Raw genomic sequence first — 21,852 nt, forward strand, 5'->3', positions numbered from 1 at the left:
ATTGACTACAGCTCAGCATTCAACACCATAGTACCCTCAAAGCTCATCAATAAGTTAAGAACCCATGGACTAAACACCTCCCTCTGCAACTGGATCCTGGACTTCCTGACGGGCCGCCCCCATCTGGTAAGGGTAGATTGCAACACATCTGTCACGCTGAGCCCCCTGTACTCCCTGTTCACTCATGACTGCACGGCCAGGCACAACTCCAACACCATCATTAAGTTTGCTGATGACACAACAGTGGTAGGTCTGATCACCGACAACGATGAGACAGCCTATAGGGAGGAGGTCAGAGACCTGACCGTGTGGTGCCAGGACAATACCCTCTCACTCAACGTGATCAAGACAAAGGAGATGATTGTGGACTATAGGAAAAAGAGGACTGAGCACAACCCCATTCGCATCGACGGGGCTGTAGTGGAGCAGGTTGAGAGCTTCAAGTTCCTTTATGTCCACATCACCAACAAACTAACATGATTCAAGCACACCAAGACAGTCGTGAAGAGGGCACGACAAAACCTATTCCCCCTCAGGAGACTGAAAATATTTGGCATGGGTTCTCTGCACCATCACTGCCTGGTATGGCAACCGCTCAGCCTCCAACCGCAAGGCACTACAGAGGGTAGTACGAACCGCCCAATACGTCACTGGGGGCAAGCTTCCTGCCATCCAGGACCTCTATACCAGGCTGTGTCAGAGGAAGGCCCTAAATATGGTCAGATTCCAGCCACCCCGGTCATAGATTGCTCTCTCTGCTACCGCACGGCAAGCGGTAATGGACTGCCAAGTCTAGGTCCAAGAGGCTTCTATAAACAGCTTCTACCCCCAAGCCATAAGACTCCTGAAAAGCTAATCCAATGGCTACCCAGACTATTGCATTTCCCCCCCTCTCCCCTTCTTTTACACCGCTGCTACTCTGTTGTTATCATCTATGCATAGTCATTTTAACTCTACCTACATGTGCATATTACCTCAACTATCCGGTGCCCCCGCACATTGACTCTGTATTGGTACCCTCCTGTATATAGTCTCGTTATTGTTATTTTTCGTTATTGTTATTGTTATTACTTGTTATATTTATTTATTTTTCTTATCTGTATATTTTTTAACTGCATTGTTGGTTAGGGGCTCGTAAGTATGCATTTCACTGTAACACCTGTTGTATTCAGTGCATGTGACTAAACATTTTATTTGACATTGTGCCCATAGAAAATGATAGAGGCCTCTAGTGGCCAAAAGCCCATTATAGCATGGGCAGCACCATTTTAGGCTTCCATATATATATATATATATATATATATATATATATATATATAGTATATAGTATACTATATAGTATATAGTCAACTGGGTAGGATTTCCAACTTCATTGGCTGATCCCTCCTGATGACCCTGTTGGAGTCATGTCCAACCGGGTAATCAGGAGGGATCAGCCAATCGTGAAGAAGAAAATCGATTACTTCTAAATAGAGATTTCCTCTGTGGCGCTGTCCATGCTCTCACAGACACCCCAATGGGAAGTTTATATGGTTGCTCTCTCGCTCATTCTCTATAGTTGTGACCTGCCCTGACCTTTATTTTTCAATGGAACAATTACACATTCTAATGCCAAAGACACACCAGAATAGCTTTCCAAGAGGTGTTGAGTGTTCCTGAATGGTCTAGTAGTGTCAGTCCTGACCTAAATCTGCTTGAAAACCAGTGACAAGCATTTAATGTTGTTGTCCATCAATGATTCCCAACCAAATTTACCGAGCTTGAGTAAATTTGATAAAAACAATGAATATGTTGCCCTTAGAGTTGCACAAGGTTACAATAATCTTATTCAAAATAATAGCTGCCAAAGGTGTGTCCAACAAGTGTTAACTCTGGGATGTGAATACATAGTAATGTGCGCAATCATGTTTAAAAAAGAATAACAATTTGGAAAATGTTCCATGATTTTCTTTCACATAGAAGAATAGTTAAGTTGTCTAGATCCAATTTCCAATTTAATCCGTTTTTTTATTTGAATTTTAAGGCAGCAAAATGTGAAGACTGTGCAAGGGGTGTGTAAACTTTCACTAGCAACTGTATGTAGGAGCATGCAAATGTAATCCACACCCATGAAGGTCATTATCATATACATTTTAATATAAAACATTTAATTATAGATATAAAAAATGTGAATTATTGATATCGCTAAATATTTTATTTCAGTATGTATTTTTTTCAATGATTGATATTGATTTTTGCTATACAAAAATACAATGAATATACACTACCGGTCACAGAAGATAGCCCTATTTGTTGAAAGACAAAGTCCATATTATGGCAAGAACAGCTCAAATATGCAAAAATAAATGACAGTCCATCATTACTTTAAGACCAGCTGGCAGGTGTGTTTACAGACATATTCAATCAATCCCTATCCCAGTCTGCTTTTCCCACATGCTTCAAGTGGGCCACCATTGTTCCTGTTCCCAAGAAAGCTAAGGTAACTGAGCTAAATGACTACCACCCTGTGGCACTCACTTCCGTCATCATGAAGTGCTTTGAGAGACTAGTCAAGGACCATATCACTTCCACCCTACCTGACACACTAGACCCACTCCAATTTTCCGCCCCAATAGGTCCACAGACGAAGCAATCGCCATCACACTGCACACTATCCTAACCCATCTGGACAAGAGGAATACCTATGTAAGAATGCTGTTCATCAATTACAGCTCAGCATTTAACACCATAGTACCCTCCAAACTCGTCAAACCCTCCAAACTCCAAACTCCCAGTCGCCCTGTGCAACTGGGTCCTGGACTGGCCGCCCCCAGGTTGTGAGGGTAGGCAACATCTCCACCCCGCTGATCCTCAACACTGGGTCCCCACAAGGGTGCGTTCTCAGCCCTCTACCGTACTCCCTGTTCACCCACGACTGTGTGGCCATGCATGCCTCCAACTCAATCATCAAGTTTACAGACGACACTACAGTGGTAGGCTTGATTACCAACAACAACGAAACGGCCTACAGGGAGGAGGTGAGGGCCCTCGGAGTGTGGTGTCAGGAAAATAACCTCACACTCAATGTCAACAAAACAAAGCAGCCCCCTATCTACATTGACGGGACAGTAGTGGAGTGGGTGGAAAGTTTTAAGTTCCTCGGCGGACACATCACGGACAAATTGAAATGGTCCACCCACACAGACAGCGTGGTGAAGAAGGCGCAGCAGCGCCTCTTCAACCTCAGGAGGCTAAAGAAATTAGCCATGTCACCAAAAACACTTACAAGCTTTTACAGATGCACAATCGACAGCATCCTGTCGGTCTGTATTACTGCCTGGCACGGCAGCTGCTCCACCCATAACCGTAAGGCTCTCCAGAGGGTAGTGAGGTCTGCACAATGCATCACCGGGGGCAAACTACACCTACACCACCCGATGTCATAGGAAGGCCAAAAAGATCATCAAGGACAACAACCACCCGAGTCACTGCCTGTTCACCCCGCTATCATCCAAAAGGCGAGGTCAGTACAGGTGCATCAAAGCAGGGACCGAGAGACTGAAAAACAGCTTCTATCTCAAGGCCATCAGACTGTTAAACAGCCATCACTAACATTGAGTGGCTGCTGCCAACATACTGACTTAACTCTAGCCACTTTAATAATGGAAAAATGGATGTAATCAATTTGTCACTAGCCACTTTATATAATGCTTACATTACTCATCTCATATGTATATACTGTAAGCTATACCATCTACTGCATCTTGCCATCTTGATGTAATTAAATGTATCACTAGCCACTTTAAACAAAGCCACTTTATATAATGTTTTCATACCCTACATTACTCATCTCATATGTATATACTGTACTCTATACCATCTACTGCATCTTGCCTATGCCGTTCGGGCATCACTCATTCATATATTTGTATGTACATATTCATATTCATTCCTTTACACTTGTGTTCATAAGGTAGTTGTTGTGAAATTGTTAGGTTATATTACTTGTTAGATATTACTGCATGGTCGGAACTAGAAGCACAAGCATTTATTAACATCTGCTAACCATGTGTATGTGACAAATACATTTGAAGTTTCTTCTTGTACAGTTGCAAAAACTGTCAAGCGCTATGATGAAACTGGCTCTCATGTGTACCGCCACAGGACTGGAAGACCCAGAGTTACCTCTGCTGCAGAGGATAAGTTCATTCGAGTTACCAGCCTCAGATATTGCAGCCCAAATAAATGCTTTACAGAGTTCAAGTAACAGACCCATCTCAACATCAACTGTTTTGAGTAGAATGCTTGAATCAGGCCTTCATGGTTGAATTGCTGCAACGAAACCACTACTAAAGGACACCAATAAGAAGAAGAGACTTGCTTGGGCCAAGAAACATGAGCAATGGACATTAGACCGGTGGAGATTTGTCCTTTGGTCTGGAGTCCAAATTTGAGGTAATTGGTTCCAGCCACCGTGTCTTTGTGAGACGACACTACAGACGACACTACGGCACTACAGACGACACAGGCACATTTAACCAGCATGGCTACCACAGCATTCTTCAGCTTCAGATGGGATATCTTTTTTTTTTCAACAGGACAATGACCTAAAACACACCTCCAGGCTGTGTAAAGGCTATTTGACCAAGAAGAAGAGTGATGGAATGCTGCATTAGATGACCTGGCCTCCACAATCCCTTGACCTCAACCAAATTGAGATGGTTTGGGATAAGTCTAACTGCAGAGTGAAGGAAAAGCAGCCAACAAGTGTTCAGTATGTGTTGGAATTCCTTCAGGACTGTTTGAAAAGCATTCCAGGTGAAGCTGGTTGAGAGAATGCCAAGTGTTATTTCATAGTTTTGATTTCTTCAATATTTGTATACAATGAATGAGCAGGTGTTCTAAAACTTTTGACCGGTAGTGTATGTGAAAACTGCTTTCCATTTTCTCTGCTCCATTAGCGAATCAAAGTTATTGAACGCTGATTAAACAACACTCCCTTCCTGTAGCTGAGGCCTTTGGTCTGCCTTGGGTTAATCAATGAAATGCTGTATTTGTAGTGGTTAGGCTTGTTCTCAACCGTCAGCCTGTGTCAATTAAGAGAGATTGAGATCTAACAGGCGGCTGACCTGGATCTATTGCCCCCCCCCCCTCCACACACACACACACACACACACACACACACACACACTGTGTGTGTGTGTGTGTGTGTGTGTGTGTGTGTGTGTGTGTGTGTGTGTGTGTGTGTGTGTAAGGGACTGTGAGTGTGTGTGTTGGTGTGCGTGTGCATGTGTATTACCATCAATGAGAGGTTTGCCCAAGAGTGCCCTGCATACTGATAGATTATCTATAGTTTAGTTTAGCCCACTGCTGGCTTGTTATCACTGTCATGTGAAATGGACACTAACTGCTATTTGATTCCTGCTGCTGCATGACAAACGCCATTATGAGAATGTTCAGTTGAAGTATTAAAACAGCATGTTGAGACTCGAAATGGGCAGCAAAATTATTATAGTTGTCGATGTAGCTATCAGATGATTTGACGAGTTTATTCACAACAAATGGCAATTCCCCCAAAAATGTTAACAATTAGATATTTTTGCACAATCACTGATGCATCCTGATGATTGCCAAGGACAGTTGTGAATGGAGTTAATGAAAGCAGTGTGTGTGACACCAGGTTGATCCATTCAACTCCTGGTGCTGTGTGTTACTGTTTTTTGCTGTGCTAAACAGAGATCTGAGGGCCTGTGTTTAGAAGTTGTGTGTGTATGCCTGTATGTGTGTTAGGTTAGGTTAGGTGTTTAGACGGTGTGGGTGATCCATCTATCAGCCTCCACTTGCCTGGAATCAAACCCAGTGGTTGAGGTTTAAATTAAATATGATTAGCAACAACCAAGCAATCACCACTACCCACTGACCCCAGTAGCAACAAATGAATGCAGAAAGCACAGCTAATCTGGACTAGGTGATCTGGTAGGTCACCTGTTTGGGAAGCAGCATGTAGGCTGTCAGTCTCACTCAAAGCAATTTGGCTGATTCCAGAAAATGAGTTTTACTTTCCTTTTAATGTTGACTTTCATCCCAAAGCTATTTCACTGAACTGTAGTGGGTTCCTTCCATCTCTCCTTTACAACAACTGAGACTTAAGCTATATTTTGAAAGTGATTGTAAATAAATTACATCATACTTTATTATAGTCTGTGGTCAGATATGATGAAGGGTAAACACAAAATTTACATCTGATAAAAAGAAAGACACGTTTAAAAAAAATGCTTCTTAATTTGAAGGCCACACTGCTTTATGGGCCTCTTAGACACTGCTAGGGTTCAATCATAATCATCTAGCAGTTTTCCTGCTGACAATGGTTATGATGGTTAGGATATTTCATTTGCAGAACCGAGCAATAAACAAACAATAACATCAATAGCTTTAAAGCAGAGAATCAATTGTCACAGCTCTGCAATTTAATATAAATATACACAATAATAAGAAATAACTGTGAATAAAAGAAACAGTACCAGTCAAAGGTTTGGACACACCTACTCATTCAAGGGTTTTTCTTTATTTTTACTATTTTCTACATTGTAGAATAATAGTGAAGACATCAAAACTATGAAATAATCCATATGGAATCATATAGTAACCAAAAAAGTGTTAACCAAAAATATATATTCTTCAAAGTAGCCACCCTTTGCCTCGAAGGCTTTGCACACTCTTGGCATTCTTTCAACCAGCTTCATTAGATAGTCACCTAGAGTGCATTTCAATTAACAGGTGTGCCTTGTTAAAAGTTAAAAACCATCAAGTGCTATGATTAAACTGACTCTCATGAGGACCGCCACAGGAATGGAAGACTCAGAGTTACCTCTGCTGCAGAGGATAAGTTCATTAGAGTTACCAGCCTCAGATTGCAGTCCAAATAAATGCTTCACAGAGTTCCAGTAACAGACACAGGAGACTGTGTGAATCAGGCCTTCATGGTCAAATTTCTGCAAAGGAACCACTACTGAAGGACACCAATAAGAAGAAGACTTGCTTGGGCCAAGAAATACGAGCAATGGACATTAGACCGTTGGAAATCTGTTCTTCAGTCTGAATAGTCCAAATTTGAGAAGTTTGGTTCCAACCACCGTGTCTTTGTGAGACGTAGAGTAGGTCAACTGATGATCTCCGCATGTGTGTTTCCCACCGTGAAGCATGTAGGAGGAGGTATGATTATGTGGGGGTGCTTTGCTGGTGACACTGTCTGTGATTAATTTAGAATTCAAGGCACACTTAACCAGACTAGTACTGTATATCTTTGAAAGTCATTTTTCTGTTGATGCACATCCACTGTCTGCGACTGAAAGATGGTAATACCTCATCTGTGCATAATCACTGCCTTATTGAATTATCAACACTTCAATTCTCATACACGTGTTGAGAAAGATGTCCTGAATCTTTGTTGATACTGGCACTTCTAATACATTTAAAAGTATAGTCCCTCTGCTAACTTCAGAACACATTTTGTTCATAGATCACTATTTAGATTGGGTGAATTGGCCAACTTTTATTCTGGGTACACCTCTGAGGACTTCTCAGCAGTTCAGTGTTAGGTGAGCTTGGTTGCACCTGTTCAGTGAGGTTCATTGCACTCCGCTGGGTTTTTGAATGGAAAAGCCTTGTCACGTCTGAGGCAAGGCAATTGCTCTAGTCCAGTCTGAAGCCAATAGAGAGCCTCACTGGGGGGGGGGGTTGGGATAGCTTCACTCCTAAATGGGATGCATACACACCGCAGGAGGCTGCTGAGGGGAGAACGGCTCATAATAATAGCCGGAACGGAGCAAATGGAATGGCAAACTATGATCCGGGTGACTGTGTGATCATACTCTGCCGATGTGAGTAAGATGTGAGCCGATGTGAGTAAGACCTTTAAATAGGTCAACATTCACAAGGCCGCAGGGCCAGACGGATTACCAGGACGTGTACTCCGAGCATGCGCTGACCAACTGGCAAGTATCTTCAATGACATTTTCCTCCTCTCCTTGTCCGATTCTGTAATACCCACATGTTTTAAGCAGACCACAGTGCCTGTGCCCAATAACACTAAGGTAAACTGCCTAAATGCTACCGACCCGTAACACTCACGTCTGTAACCATGAAATGCTTTGAAAGGCTGGCCATGGCTCACATCATCACCAGTATCCCAGAAACCCTAGACCCACTCCAATTTGCATACCACACCAACAGATCCACAGATGATGCAGTATCTATTGCACTCCACAATGCCCTTTCACACCAGGACAAAAGGAACACCTATGTGAGAATGCTATTCATTGACTACAGCTCAGAGTTCAGCACCATAGTACCCTCAAAGCTCATAATAAGCTAAGGACCCTGGGATTAAACACCTCCCTCTGCAACTGGATCCTGGACTTCCTGACGGGCCACCCCCAGGTGGTAAGGGTTGGTAACAACACATCTGCCATGCTGATCCTCAACATGGGGGCCCCGCAGGGTTGCGTTCTCAGTCCCCTCCTGTACTCCCTGTTCACTCATGACTGCACGACCATGCACAACTCCAACACCATCGTTAAGTTTGCTGATGACACAACAGTGGTAGGCCTGATCACCGACAACGATGAGACAGCCTATAGGGAGGATGTCAGAGACCTGACCGTGTGGTGCAAGGACAACAACCTCTCCCTCAACGTCATCAAAACAAAGGAGATGATTGTGGACTACAGGAAAAAGAGGACCGAGCACGCCCCCATTCCCATCGACAGAGCTGTAGTGGAGCAAGCACACCAAGACAGTCGTGAAGAGGGCACGACAAAACCTATTCCCCCTCAGGAGACCCCCCCCCCTTCTACGCTGCAGCTACTCTGTTATTATCTATGCATTGTCCCTTTAACTCTACCTATATGTACATATTACCTCAATTACCTCGACACCGGTGCCCCTTCAAATTGACTCTGTACCGGTTCCCCCTGTATATAGCCCCGCTATTGCTATTTACTGCTGCTCTTTAATTATTTCTAATTTTATCTCTTGCTTTTTTTAGGTATTTTCTTAAAACTGCATTGTTGGTTATGGGCTTGTAAGTACGCATTTCACTGTAAGGTCCACTTCTGTTGTGTTCGGCGCGGCGCATGTGACAAATAAAATTTGATTTGATATATTTGGTGCCTTTCCACTGATTCCGCTCCAGTCATTACCACGAGCCCACCTCCTTTAACACACACACACACACACACACACACACACACACTGCAAACATGGACACATCACTCTCCAAACTTATGATACAAGTCTCCTCTCCTTAACCACTTCTTCTGCTCAGAAGCACAACACCAGGCAGGTACTCTACAGTCTAGAACAGTGCAGTAGATCCACTCAAACATGGAAATCAACAAACACGTACCTGTGTGTAGTAGAGGCTCAGGATAGAGTATTTTGGGTCAACAACGCTACTGGTTTATTTTTCATTTGAGAATTTCACTACATCAAACGTTGCATCATTAGTAGCCTATTGCATTGTCAGAATTCAAATATTCCAGTTTTCAGTCATGCAATATATGTAGGTCTCCCTTGTAAAAGAGGTATGTTGACCTCAATGGGACTTCTTGAATAAATAAGGGTTAAGTAACACAATAACAATTCAGACAGAAATGGTGATAATGGGGTTTCTAAGGACATTTCCTTGTTTCAGGTAACAAACTGTGGTGGGCCGATGATGATTCAGCCCATCTGGGGACGGTGAACAAGAGAGACGGACGAAATCCTGTGGTTCTGAGGAATAAGACTAGCGGAGTGGTTCACATGAAGGTCTACGACAGGGAGGGACAGAGAGGTAAGGAACACACGTACACACACATTTATTTATGTACTTATCAATTCCAGAAGGTGACACCATGATGTACTACAGTACCTATAGTGCTCTGAATAACATTTCAGATTTTATCTGAGTAAAGATGTCCATGAAGCCAACAATGGTGTCCTATATCCTTACTAATACACAATTCACCATGTCCTTTCCAGGAAGGAACCCGTGTCAGGTGAACAATGGAGGCTGCTCCCAGCTCTGCTTCCCCACGTCAGAGAACACCCGCAGCTGCTCCTGTACTGTGGGCTACAGCCTTCGCACCGACCGCATGTCCTGTGAGGGTAAGACTGCAAGTCTGCTGTAACTAAATGTGCATCCCAAATAGCACCCTCATCCTAATATAGTGCAGTACATTTGACCAGAGCCCTATTGGCTCTATGGGCTGTTTAGGACACACAACCTAAGTGACCATGCAAGAAATGCATTGAGCAGTTCAGACCCCCTAGCATCAGAGTTAACCACAAGGTCTGTGACATGAATTCACTGCTTCCAAATAAGTACTATAGAAACCTCTTGTAATCATACGAAATCATACTTTGACTGTGATAAATGTACTCTATGCATATTTATTTACAGTGTGTTAATCTTGGAATCCAGAACCACATATTGCGTGCACTCCATTAACATTTATGTTAGGTCATTCACAAGAGACTAACAGTATGTTACAGTAATGGAATAATTTCTCTCCTACTCTGTAGGCATTGAGTCATTTCTGATGTACTCCATCCATGAGGGGATCAGAGGGATCGCCTTGGACCCCAATGACAACATGGAGGCTCTGATGCCCATTACTGGGACCCTGTTCGCTGTGGGGGTGGACTTCCATGCAGGTAGGTACCACCAGGGCCCATATTCACAAAGCGTCTCAGAGTAGGACTGCTGATCTCAGATCATAATAAATAAGAGTGGGGACACAGTCATTAACTACATCCCCTCAGTCAACAGTTAAACCTACAGTTCATTGATTTTATGACCCCTTTATAGTGTTCCCTGCATGACATCTTCCGCTTCATACGTACAACTTACTCCAAATGGCAGTTTGTAATCAAGAGAAAAATGGCGAGAGAAAGGGAGAAATAGAGAGGGATAGAGAGACGCAAAAAAATGAGAGAGAGAAAAACCTTTATTGTAGTATTCTCTCTAACCCTGTTGAATAATGGTTAGTGGTGCTGTTGAGGGCTGCACAGATGAAAGAGTAATAAGTCCATGTTAATAGAGACTCATGAGAAACACCAACCGTTTCTCCACATGCCCCTGAACCATGCCTGACACAAAGCAATTCCCCAGATATTGTATCAAATGAAGGTAACAAGGAAATGGTAATGGATTAACCCAATGGCTTGTGCTGGCATTTGTCATATAATGGGTTTTCTCTTGCATAATTCATGTTCTAAATATGGTGGATTTATTACACTGACAAGTGCTTGAACATGCACTGTCAAATTAATAAACTAAGGGCTAGTTATGCTTCATATACTGTATATGTTGCCACAACACTCATTGATGACAACACCCATATAGGCCTACTGGGAAAGATAAGCTTTATCTAGCACATGCACGCACAGTAGCATTGTAAGTGTTGCATAAAACCTTTGTTTACAAAAATATCACATGATTTAGAGATAAGAGTGGAGGGGAAAGCTGTTACCTGCCCACATTTGATAGAATAGGATCCCACTGGTCACAAACTGGTTGATTCAACATTGTTTCAATGCAATTTGTCAACGTATTGTGACATGGAAAACAAATCAAATTGTATTTGTCACATACGCCGAATACAACAGGTATAGTACCTTATAGTAAAATGCTTACTTACAAGCCCTTAAGTAACAAAAGTAACAAATAATTAAACAGCAGCAGTAAAATAACAATAATGAGGCTATGTACAGGGGGTACCGGTACAGAGTCAATGTGCAGGTGCACCGGTTAGTTGAGGTAGTTGAGGTAATATATACGTGTAGGTAGAGTTAGTGACACTGCATAGATAATAAACAGAGAGTAGCAGCAGTATAAAAGAGGGGTCTGGGTAGCCATTTGATTAGCTGTTGAGGAGTCTTTTGGTTTGGGGGTAGAAGCTGTTAAGAAGCCTTTTGGACATAGACTTGGCAGTATCGCTTTCTGTGCAGTCTATGACTGGGGTGGCTGGAGTCTTTGACAATTTTTAGGGCCTTCCTCTGACAGCCTGGTATAGAGGTCCTGGATGGCAGGAAACTTGTGATGTCCTGGGCCGTACGCATTACCCTCTATAGTGCCTTGCGGTCGGAGGCTGAGCAGTTTCCATACAAGGCAGTGATGCAACCCGTCAGGATGCTCTCGATGGTGCAGCTGTAGAACCTTTCTTGAGGATCTGAGGACCCATAGCCAAATCCTTTCAGTCTCCTGTGGGGAATAGGCTATGTCGTGCCCTCTTCACGACTGTCCTAGTGTGTTTGGACCATGATAGGTTGTTGGTGATGTGGACACCAAATATATTTGATTTGGAAAAAGTATCGTAAACTTTTGTTTTGAGGGTGACATTTTAACCAGAGTATGTCATAATGCTAACCACATTTCAATGTAGACAAACTTTGTTTAAAATACGTTGAATTTGTACCTCTAAAACAATGTCAGATCTTCAACGATATATAGAAGAAAAAATGTATCTATATACAGCTACTCTTTGTTCTCCCATCCAGGATTTTAACCAAACCCTGCTTAGCTATATTTGTCACTAAATATTACTAATGTGCTGTCATGAGAATGATTGTTGAGAGAGCTCCACTTAAAAACAAAATACTGTAGATTCACTGTTGCTATCAAAGTAATTTTACCAGAGCAAATGAAATGTGGCCATACTTTATCATATACTCATCATCAATGATGTTATTTAGGCCTAAATAGTATTTGCAAAGTCATCAACATCTATTATTATAATTCAACCCAAAATTCAACTAAAAATAGACAATACAATAGGCCAAGGGTTTCAAGCTCTGATTAATCTCAAATGTAACTATATTTCGTGATATTGTTTTTGGTTGTCAACTTAGATTTCTGGTTGTGATGGAGACGTGAATCCAACATATCAATTATTAATTTGTAATCCAAATGGAATTAAAGTCAGGTTAAGTCAATGGCACAGATGGCACTATCCAAGCAGAATATAAATCTCCTGCAAATGTTGATATTTGGTTGCGTTTTCAACCAAACACAATTTTTAATATAAATGTTGAAGTACAATAAGTAGCCTATTAACTTGACAAGTATACAAATGATAACGGGATTCACATCTCCAACTCAACCCAAAAACTAAATTAAAGAATGTAATTAAGCCAATGGCTCAGATGGAACTGTCTAAGCATTAAATACATCTCCTTAAATGTTGATATTTGGTTGTTGTCAACCAAACACAATTCAATATTAATTTTGTAATACAGTAAATAGCCTAAAGTTAAGGCCATCTTCCAAACTAATATAACATTCAAACTTCAAATGAGTAACATGGCCACATTTTGAGGTTACTGTAACTATAAATGTATTTTTATGTAGTTATATAAAGCGTGCATGTTCAAGATAGCATGCATAGGTCGTCGCAGGTCTGTGGAGATCTTCACAAATTATGTAATAATAATCGCATTGATCACTTAAACCATGTACTTTTAATGTAATCTCAACTGCAATCCAGATCATGTGGTTGTGCTATTACATGAAGCACATTGAGGACACATTAATCTGTTGTATAAATAAACAACATACAATATCTGACGTAGTCCCATTTGAACTTTTTGCTGTGCTTTGAAATGGTTGTCAAGAAAGCGCAGTGGTAGACATTTGGGTGACAACTAAACCAGAAATCTGACATTGTTTTTCAATTGGAATTTGGTTGAAAGCCTGGCTTTCGGCTTTCTTTTTGAGTGGGTGAATATCGGTTGTAACCTCATAGATCAACGTCTCAACCAAATATTACCCAATTATCCACGTTGAAATGACGTGGTGTGTCCAGTGGGATGAAGGTTTGGCAGAAAATAAGTGTTGCAAGGCAGCAGTTCTCACAGTACGGAAAGCTGAAAGGCAGTGGATGTCAGAAATGTCTCAGAGACCCTGAATGTCAATGGTAATCTTGATGTGCGACAGCTTGCATTTTAGGAAATTAGGAAACTAGTCTAAAGCTAAAAACGTAGGCTTTTGTGTGCATAAGGTCTTGGTTGCCCTCCCCTTTGCTGCTGTTATACAGGTGACCATGCAAACACCCAGCTAAGCACAGAGTCAAACTGCAACAGCAGCGGTGGATAGCTCACACATACAATTTGCATATCATTATGAAGCAGGTCATTGGTGCGTAAAAAAGATGAAAGCCTTCCAGCTGGATCCTGTCACATGTAAGATATGTGTTAACGGAGTGTGAATTCTGTATAAACAGGAGGGTGTAAATAAACACATAACGCTGCCTATCCTCCCAACAACCTGGGCCCACTGAACTGACAGGCAAATAACGAAATGTACTTAAGGCTTTAAGGCTGGACTCGGAAATGAATGACTTTGTATTTCATCCTGTCGTATATGAAATAGAGTTATAATCAGAAAGGATCATAACATTTTAGATGCAATGTTTTACATATGCAATTTATTTTCCAATAAAACCTGGTATACAATAGCCTTTTCATGTCCCGATGTTGCATTTCAACAAGGAAATGCAGGTCTGAATGGATATGTGAACAATAATCATAATTTACATCCCCATTTTGTGAAATGGAGCATGTAGTTGTAATAATAATAAGCTTACTTCCATAAAAAACACTAACATTAATAGGGAGGCTATGCTATGTGCCTACATGTTCCACAATAGTACAAAAAGATCAGGTCCACACACTTGAAATTGAGGTGAAAATTATTACTGACGAGCTCAAGTCTACGCATGACTACTAAAGAATATCAAAAGTTTGCAGTCTATGCACCAACTAATATACTGTAGAATACCACAAGTGTGCAGTTCAGTTATTTTTCTTACTTTGTTTCTTACCATTCCACAGGTAATGACACAGTGTACTGGACAGACATGGGCCTGAACACAATCTCCAGAGCCAAGAGGGATCAGACCTGGAGGGAGGACATCATTACCACAGGCATCAGCAGGGTAGAGGGCATCGCAGTGGACTGGATCGCTGGTCAGTAGCGTCTTCTGTAAAATGTACAAAATGTCTTCTTACTTTAAGCGGCCCTATGTGGGCCGCTTAAAGTACCTTCATCAAACATTTCCTGAGATTTTAGGGCGGTTGCAAGTTAGGAAGGTTGCAAGTTCAAACCCCCGAGCTGACAAGGTAGGCTGTAGGCCATCATCGAAAATAAGAATTTGTTCTTACCTGACTTGCCTAGTTAAATAAAGGTAAAATAAAAAATAAAAATCTCGATATGACTAACTTGTATAAATAACAGTATGCATTAAAACTATTGTAACACTGTCCTTTATACAACTGTTCTTTGTACAACTCTAATACCAGTATCTTTATGTTCCTCCCACAGGTAACCTTTACTGGACAGACCATGGTTTCAACCTCATAGAGATTGCCCGTGTTAGTGGTGCCTACCGTTCAGTAGTCATCTCCGAGGGACTTGACCAACCTAGAGCCATCGCTGTTCATCCACAGAAAGGGTGTGTGTGTGTGTGTGTGTGTGTGTGTGTGTGTGTGTGTGTGTGTGTGTGTGTGTGTGTGTGTGTGTGTGTGTGTGTGTGTGTGTGTGTGTGTGTGTGTGTGTGTGTGTGTGTGTGTGTGTGTGTGAGATGAATGGGTAACAGACAGACAGTCACTAAGAAGAGATAAAGTTGAAATTGGGCAGAGGAAATGGAAATGTTTTTGACCAGCAGGGAGTGAAATGAGTCAGACAGCCTTGACCACCTCCAGAAAGAGATCAAGATGTTGCTGGATAATAATCATTGGGTCATACTGCTGTTTCTGGACTGAAAATAGATCATGTAGCAGATGAAGGCCAACTGATGTCATTAGGCTTACCAGTAGGAACATGTCCCCTGCATTGATGTTTGTTTTGTGTAGTGCAGTAGGATTCATTTTAAGTTTGCCACTAAACTTTCATGATCTGGTGTTGATACGGTGTGAAATGCCTACTGTAAGAAGAGCTTTGTGGATAACTAAATTGTAACAATCTATGATTTCACTTGCATAGCCTCTGATAACTTTGGTATCACATTAGAGGGGCGGCAGGGTAGCCTAGTGGTTAGAGCGTCGGACTAGTAACCGGAAGGTTGTGAGTTCAAACCCCCGAGCTGACAAGGTACAAATCTGTCGTTCTGCCCCTGAACAGGCAGTTAACCCACTGTTCCCAGGCCGTCATTGAAAATAAGAATTTGTTCTTAACTGACTTGCCTGGTTAAATAAAGGTAAAATAAAAAAAAAAAAAAAAAAGATCACACAATTTGTACTTTCAGATCTGTTCCAATTGTCCAACCAGTTGGATGTTAATAATGTTTCTGGGTTTGCCACTCTGCCTTCTCTATTTCTCTCCCTCTATCTATCACCCACCCTCTATCTATCTGTCTCAGGTATCTGTTTTGGACAGAATGGGGCCAGAGCCCCTGCATAGGTCGAGCCCGTCTAGACGGCTCCGATCAGGTCACCCTGGTCAACTCTGGCATTGCCTGGCCCAATGGGATCTCCATAGACTATGAGGTACAGTACCAGACACCTCCTGATCATACATGTCCTATTAGCTCTGATCCATCCACCTCATCCTAAAGTAGTTTCATACCCGCATCCTAACCTCATCCTTCTTTGTGTGGATATAATGTACCCAATGTACCCCATAAGAGGATAGGGGGATAGTTTGGTTATGTGCATTTTCAAATTACTTTCCAGGAAAATAGATTATACTGGTGTGACGCCCGCACTGACAAGATAGAGAGGATCAACCTTGAGACGGGTGAGAGCAGGGAGATTGTACTGTCAGCGGCCAACGTAGACCTCTTTTCCGTGGCCGTGTTCGGAGCTTACATCTACTGGTCTGACAGGTAATTTAATATTTTCTTATATGCACACAGATTGGGCTGTAAAGTCTGATCATCTAACCTGGTATTAACCCTTCATCCCAGAGGTCTCAGTGTGGAGAACCTCAGCGGAGTATTTTTTACATGAGGGGCACCATATTTATGTAAATGTACTAGCATACCTCAATGTCATTATCAATGACATTTCTGTATGATAAAGTGCCATTGATAAGTACTTTTAAGAATCATAGAAGAATTAAGAAGAAAGTGTCCTTGATTACTTTTTAAAACTTTTCTCTCTCTCTCTCTCTCTGTCCTCAGAGCTCACTCCAACGGTTCTATCCGGCGAGGCTTCAAAAGTGAAGCCAGTGAGGCAGTCACCATGAGAAGTGGTCTCGGGGTCAACCTGAAGGATGTGACAGTCTTCAATAGAGGCCGGGAGAAAGGTTAAGGTTTCAACTTAATGCTCCTTTTTGATTCTCACCAATCACCGTCATCAGAGCATTGTTGCATTTCCTAATCTACAGTGGGGCAAAAAAGTATTTAGTCAGCCACCAATTGTGCAAGTTCTCCCACTTAAAAAGATGAGAGAGGCCTGTAACTTCAACTATGACAGACAAAATGAGGAAAAAAAATCAAGAAAATCACATTGTAGGATTTTTAATGAATTTATTTGCAAATTATGGTGGAAAATAAGTATTTGGTCAATAACAAAAGTTATATACCCTTTGTTGGCAATGACAGAGGTCAAACGTTTTCTGTAAGTTTTTCACACACTTTTGCTGGTATTTTGGCCCAGTCCTCCATGCAGATCTCCTCTAGAGCAGTGATGTTTTGGGGCTGTTGCTGGGCAACACGGACTTTCAACTCCCTCCAAAGATTTTCTATGGGGTTGAGATCTGGAGACTGGCTAGGCCACTCCAAGACCTTGAAATGCTTCTTACGAAGCCACTCCTTCTTTGCCCGGGCGGTGTGTTTGGGATCATTGTCATGCTGAAAGACCCAGCCACGTTTCATCTTCAATGCCCTTGCTGATGATAGGCTTTGTTACTTTGGTTCCAGCTCTCTGCATGTCATTCACTAGGTCCCCCCGTGTGGTTCTGGGATTTTTGCTCACCGTTCTTGTGATCATTTTGACCCCACGGGGTGAGATCTTGCGTGGAGCCCCAGATCGAGGGAGATTATCAGTGGTCTTGTATGTCTTCCATTTCCTAATAATTGCTCCCACAGTTGAGTTCTTCAAACCAAGCTGCTTACCTATTGCAGATTCAGTCTTCCCAGCCCGGTGCAGGTCTACAATTTTGTTTCTGGTGTCCTTTGACAGCTCTTTGGTCTTGGCCATAGTGGAGTTTGGATTGTGACTGTTTGAGGTTGTGGACAGGTGTTTTTTATACTGATAACAAGTTCAAACAGGTGCCATTAATACAGGTAACGAGTGGAGGACAGAGGAGCCTCTTAAAGAAGAAGTTACAGGTCTGTGAGAGCCAGAAATCTTGCTTGTTTGTAGGTGACCAAATACTTATTTTCCACCATAATTTCTAAATAAATTCATTAAAAATCCTACAATGTGATTTTCTGGATTTTTTTCTTCTCATTTTGTCTGTCATAGTTGAAGTGTACCTATGATGAAAATTACAGACCTCTCTAATCTTTTTAAGTGGGAGAACTTGCACAATTGGTGGCTGACTAAATACTTTTTTGCCCCACTGTATGTATTGGTCAAAATCAATTGGGAGCCATCTAGCACAAGGGAAATACAAAACTGCAGTTATAGACAGTGCATGTATAGTACTATACACAAGTGACAACACTACCGTTCAAAAGTTTTAGAACACCTACTCATTCAAGGGTTTTTCTTTATGTTTACTATTTTCTACAGTGTAGAATAATAGTGAAGACATCAAAACTATGAAATAACACATATTGAATCATGTAGTAACGAAAAACAAATCCAAATATATTTTTTTATTTGAGATTCTTCAAATAGCCACCCTTTGCCTTGATGACAGATTTGCACACTCTTGGCATTCTCTCAACCAGCTTCACCTAGAATGCTTTTCCAACAGTCTTGAAGGAGTTCCCACATATGCTGAGCACTTGTTGGCTGCTTTTCCTTCACTCTGCGGTCAGACTCATCTCGAACCATCTCAATTGGGTTGAGGTTGGGTGATTGTGGAGGCCAGGTCATTTGATGCAGCACTCTATCACTCTACTTCTTGGTAAAATAGCTCTTACACAGCCTGGAGGTGTGTTTTGGGCATTGTCTGGTTGAAAAACAAATGATAATCCCACTAAGCCCAACCAGATGGGATGGAGAATCGCTGCAGAATGCTGTGGTAGCCATGCTGGTTAAGTGTGCCTTGAATTCAAAATAAATCAATGACAGTGTCACCAGCAAAGCACCTCCACACCATAACACCACCTCCTCCATGCTTTTCGGTGGGAAATACACATGCGGAGATCATCTGTTCACCCATACCACGTCTCACAAAGACACTGTTGTTGGAACCAAAAATCTCCATTTGGACTCATCAGACCAAAGGACAGATTTCCACTGGTCTAATGTCCATTGCTCGTGTTTCTTGGCCCAGCAAGTCTCTTCTTAGGGCTCCCGAGTGGTGCAGCGGTCTAAGGCACTGCATCCTACTGCAAGAGGTGTCACCCCTTGTTCAAATCCAGGCTGCATCACATCCGGCTGTGATTGGGAGTCCCATAGGGCGTTGTCCGAGTTTGACCGGGTAAGGCAGTCATTTGTTCTTAACTGACTTGACTGGTTAAAAAAATAGTGGTTTCTTTGCAGCAATTTCACCACGAAGGCCTGATTCACACAGCCTCCTCTGAACAGTTGATGTTGAGCTGTGTCTGTTACTGGAACTCTGTGAAGCATTTATTTGGCCTGTAATTTCTGAGGCTGGTAACTCTAATGAACTTATCCTCTGCAGCAGAGGTAACTCTGGGTCTTGCTTTCCTGTGGCAGTCCTCATGAGAGCCTGTTTCATCATAGCGTTTTATGTTTTTTGCGACTGCACTTGAAGAAACTTTCAAAGTTCTTAAAATTTTCCCTATTGACTGACCTTCATGTTTTAAAGTAATGATGGACTGTCATTTCTCTTTGCTTATTTGAGCTGTTCTTGCCATAATATGGACTTGTTTTTTGACCAAATGGGGCTATGGAGCTCTTACCAAATGGGGCTCTTCTGTATACCACCCATACCTTGTCACGACACAATTTTTTTGTCTCAAGCGCGTTAAGAAGGAAAGAAATTCCACAAATGTACTTTTAACAAGGCACACCTGTTCATTGAAATGCATTCCAGGTGACTACCTCATGAAGCTGGTTGAGAGAATGCAAAGAGTGTGCAAAGCTGTAGTCAAGGCAAAGGGTGGCTATTTGAAGAATCTCAAATATAAAATATATTTTAATTTGTTTAACACTTTTTTGGTTTCTACATGATTCCATTTGTTTTATTTCATAGTTTTGTTATTATATATTATATTTTTTAACTTTTTCTACAATTTATAAAATACACTGCTCAAAAAAATAAAGGGAACACTTAAACAACACAATGTAACTCCAAGTCAATCACACTTCTGTGAAATCAAACTGTCCACTTAGGAAGCAACACTGATTGACAATACATTTCACATGCTGTTGTGCAAATGGAATAGACAACAGGTGGTAGCATGAGACGGAGTCTACAACCCACACAAGTGGCTCAGGTAGTGCAGCTCATCCAGGATGGCACATCAATCCAGGATGGCACATCTGTGTCAGCGTAGTGTCCAGAGCATGGAGGCGCTACCAGGAGACAGGCCAGTACATCAGATTTTGTTGTCAGCACATTCAACTATGTAAAGAAAAAAGTATTTAATAAGACTATTTCATTCATTCAGATCTAGGATGTGTTATTTTAGTGTTCCCTTTATTTTTTTGAGCAGTGTAGTAAAAATAAAGAAAAACCCTTGAATGAGTAGGTGTTCTAAAATGTTTGACTGGTGTGTGTGTGTGTGTGTGTATATACACTGCTCAAAAAAATAAAGGGAACACTAAAATAACACATCCTAGATCTGAATGAATGAAATATTCTTATTAAATACTTTTTTCTTTACATAGTTGAATGTGCTGACAACAAAATCACACAAAAATTATCAATGGAAATCAAATTTATCAACCCATGGAGGTCTGGATTTGGAGTCACACTCAAAATTAAAGTGGAAAACCACACTACAGGCTGATCAAACTTTGATGTAATGTCCTTAAAACAAGTCAAAATGAGGCTCAGATGTGTGTGTGGCCTCCACGTGCTTGCATGACCTCCCTACAACGCCTGGGCATGCTCCTGATGAGGTGGTGGATGATCTCCTGAGGGATCTCCTCCCAGACCTGGACTAAAGCATCTGCCAACTCCTGGACAATCTGTGGTGCAGGTGGATGGAGCGAGACATGATGTCCCAGATGTGCTCAATTGGATTCAGGTCTGGGGGACGGGCGGGCCAGTCCATAGCATCAATGCCTTCCTCTTGCAGGAACTGCTGACACACTCCAGCCACATGAGGTCTAGCATTGTCTTGCATTAGGAGGAACCCAGGGCCAACCGCACCAGCATAAGGGGTCTGAGGATCTCATCTCGGTACCTAATGGCATTCAGGCTACCTCTGGCGAGCACATGGAGGGCTGTGCGGCCCCCCAAAGAAATGCCACCCCACACCATGACTGACCCACCGCCAAACCGGTCATGCTGGAGGATGTTGCAGGCAGCAGAATGTTCTCCATGGCGTCTCCAGACTCTGTCACATGTGCTCAGTGTGAACCTGCTTTCATCTGTGAAGAGCACAGGGTGCCAGTGGCGAATTTGCCAATCTTGGTGTTCTCTGGCAAATGCCAAACGTCCTGCACGGTCTGTTAGCCCAACCCCCACCTGTGGACGTCGGGCCCTCTTATCACCCTCATGGAGTCTGTTTCTGACCGTTTGAGCAGACACATACACATTTGTGGCCTGCTGGAGGTCATTTTGCAGGGCTCTGGCAGTGC

General features: G+C 42.1%; 1 protein-coding gene across 1 annotated transcript in view; it reads left to right on the top strand.

The window, feature by feature from the left end:
- Positions 1 to 21,852, top strand: part of LOC139401164 (low-density lipoprotein receptor-related protein 1B-like) — a 430,219-nt gene that overhangs the window by 293,921 nt on the left and 114,446 nt on the right. The window contains exons 33-40 of the mRNA XM_071145604.1: positions 9,674 to 9,814; positions 10,003 to 10,128; positions 10,546 to 10,677; positions 14,854 to 14,988; positions 15,344 to 15,473; positions 16,380 to 16,506; positions 16,693 to 16,844; positions 17,142 to 17,266. Of these exons, the coding sequence (XP_071001705.1) occupies positions 9,674 to 9,814; positions 10,003 to 10,128; positions 10,546 to 10,677; positions 14,854 to 14,988; positions 15,344 to 15,473; positions 16,380 to 16,506; positions 16,693 to 16,844; positions 17,142 to 17,266 (1,068 nt within the window). The remainder of the gene's footprint in view (positions 1 to 9,673; positions 9,815 to 10,002; positions 10,129 to 10,545; positions 10,678 to 14,853; positions 14,989 to 15,343; positions 15,474 to 16,379; positions 16,507 to 16,692; positions 16,845 to 17,141; positions 17,267 to 21,852) is intronic.

Source organism: Oncorhynchus clarkii, chromosome 3, assembly GCF_045791955.1.
Source record: "Oncorhynchus clarkii lewisi isolate Uvic-CL-2024 chromosome 3, UVic_Ocla_1.0, whole genome shotgun sequence".
Taxonomy (NCBI): domain Eukaryota; kingdom Metazoa; phylum Chordata; class Actinopteri; order Salmoniformes; family Salmonidae; genus Oncorhynchus; species Oncorhynchus clarkii.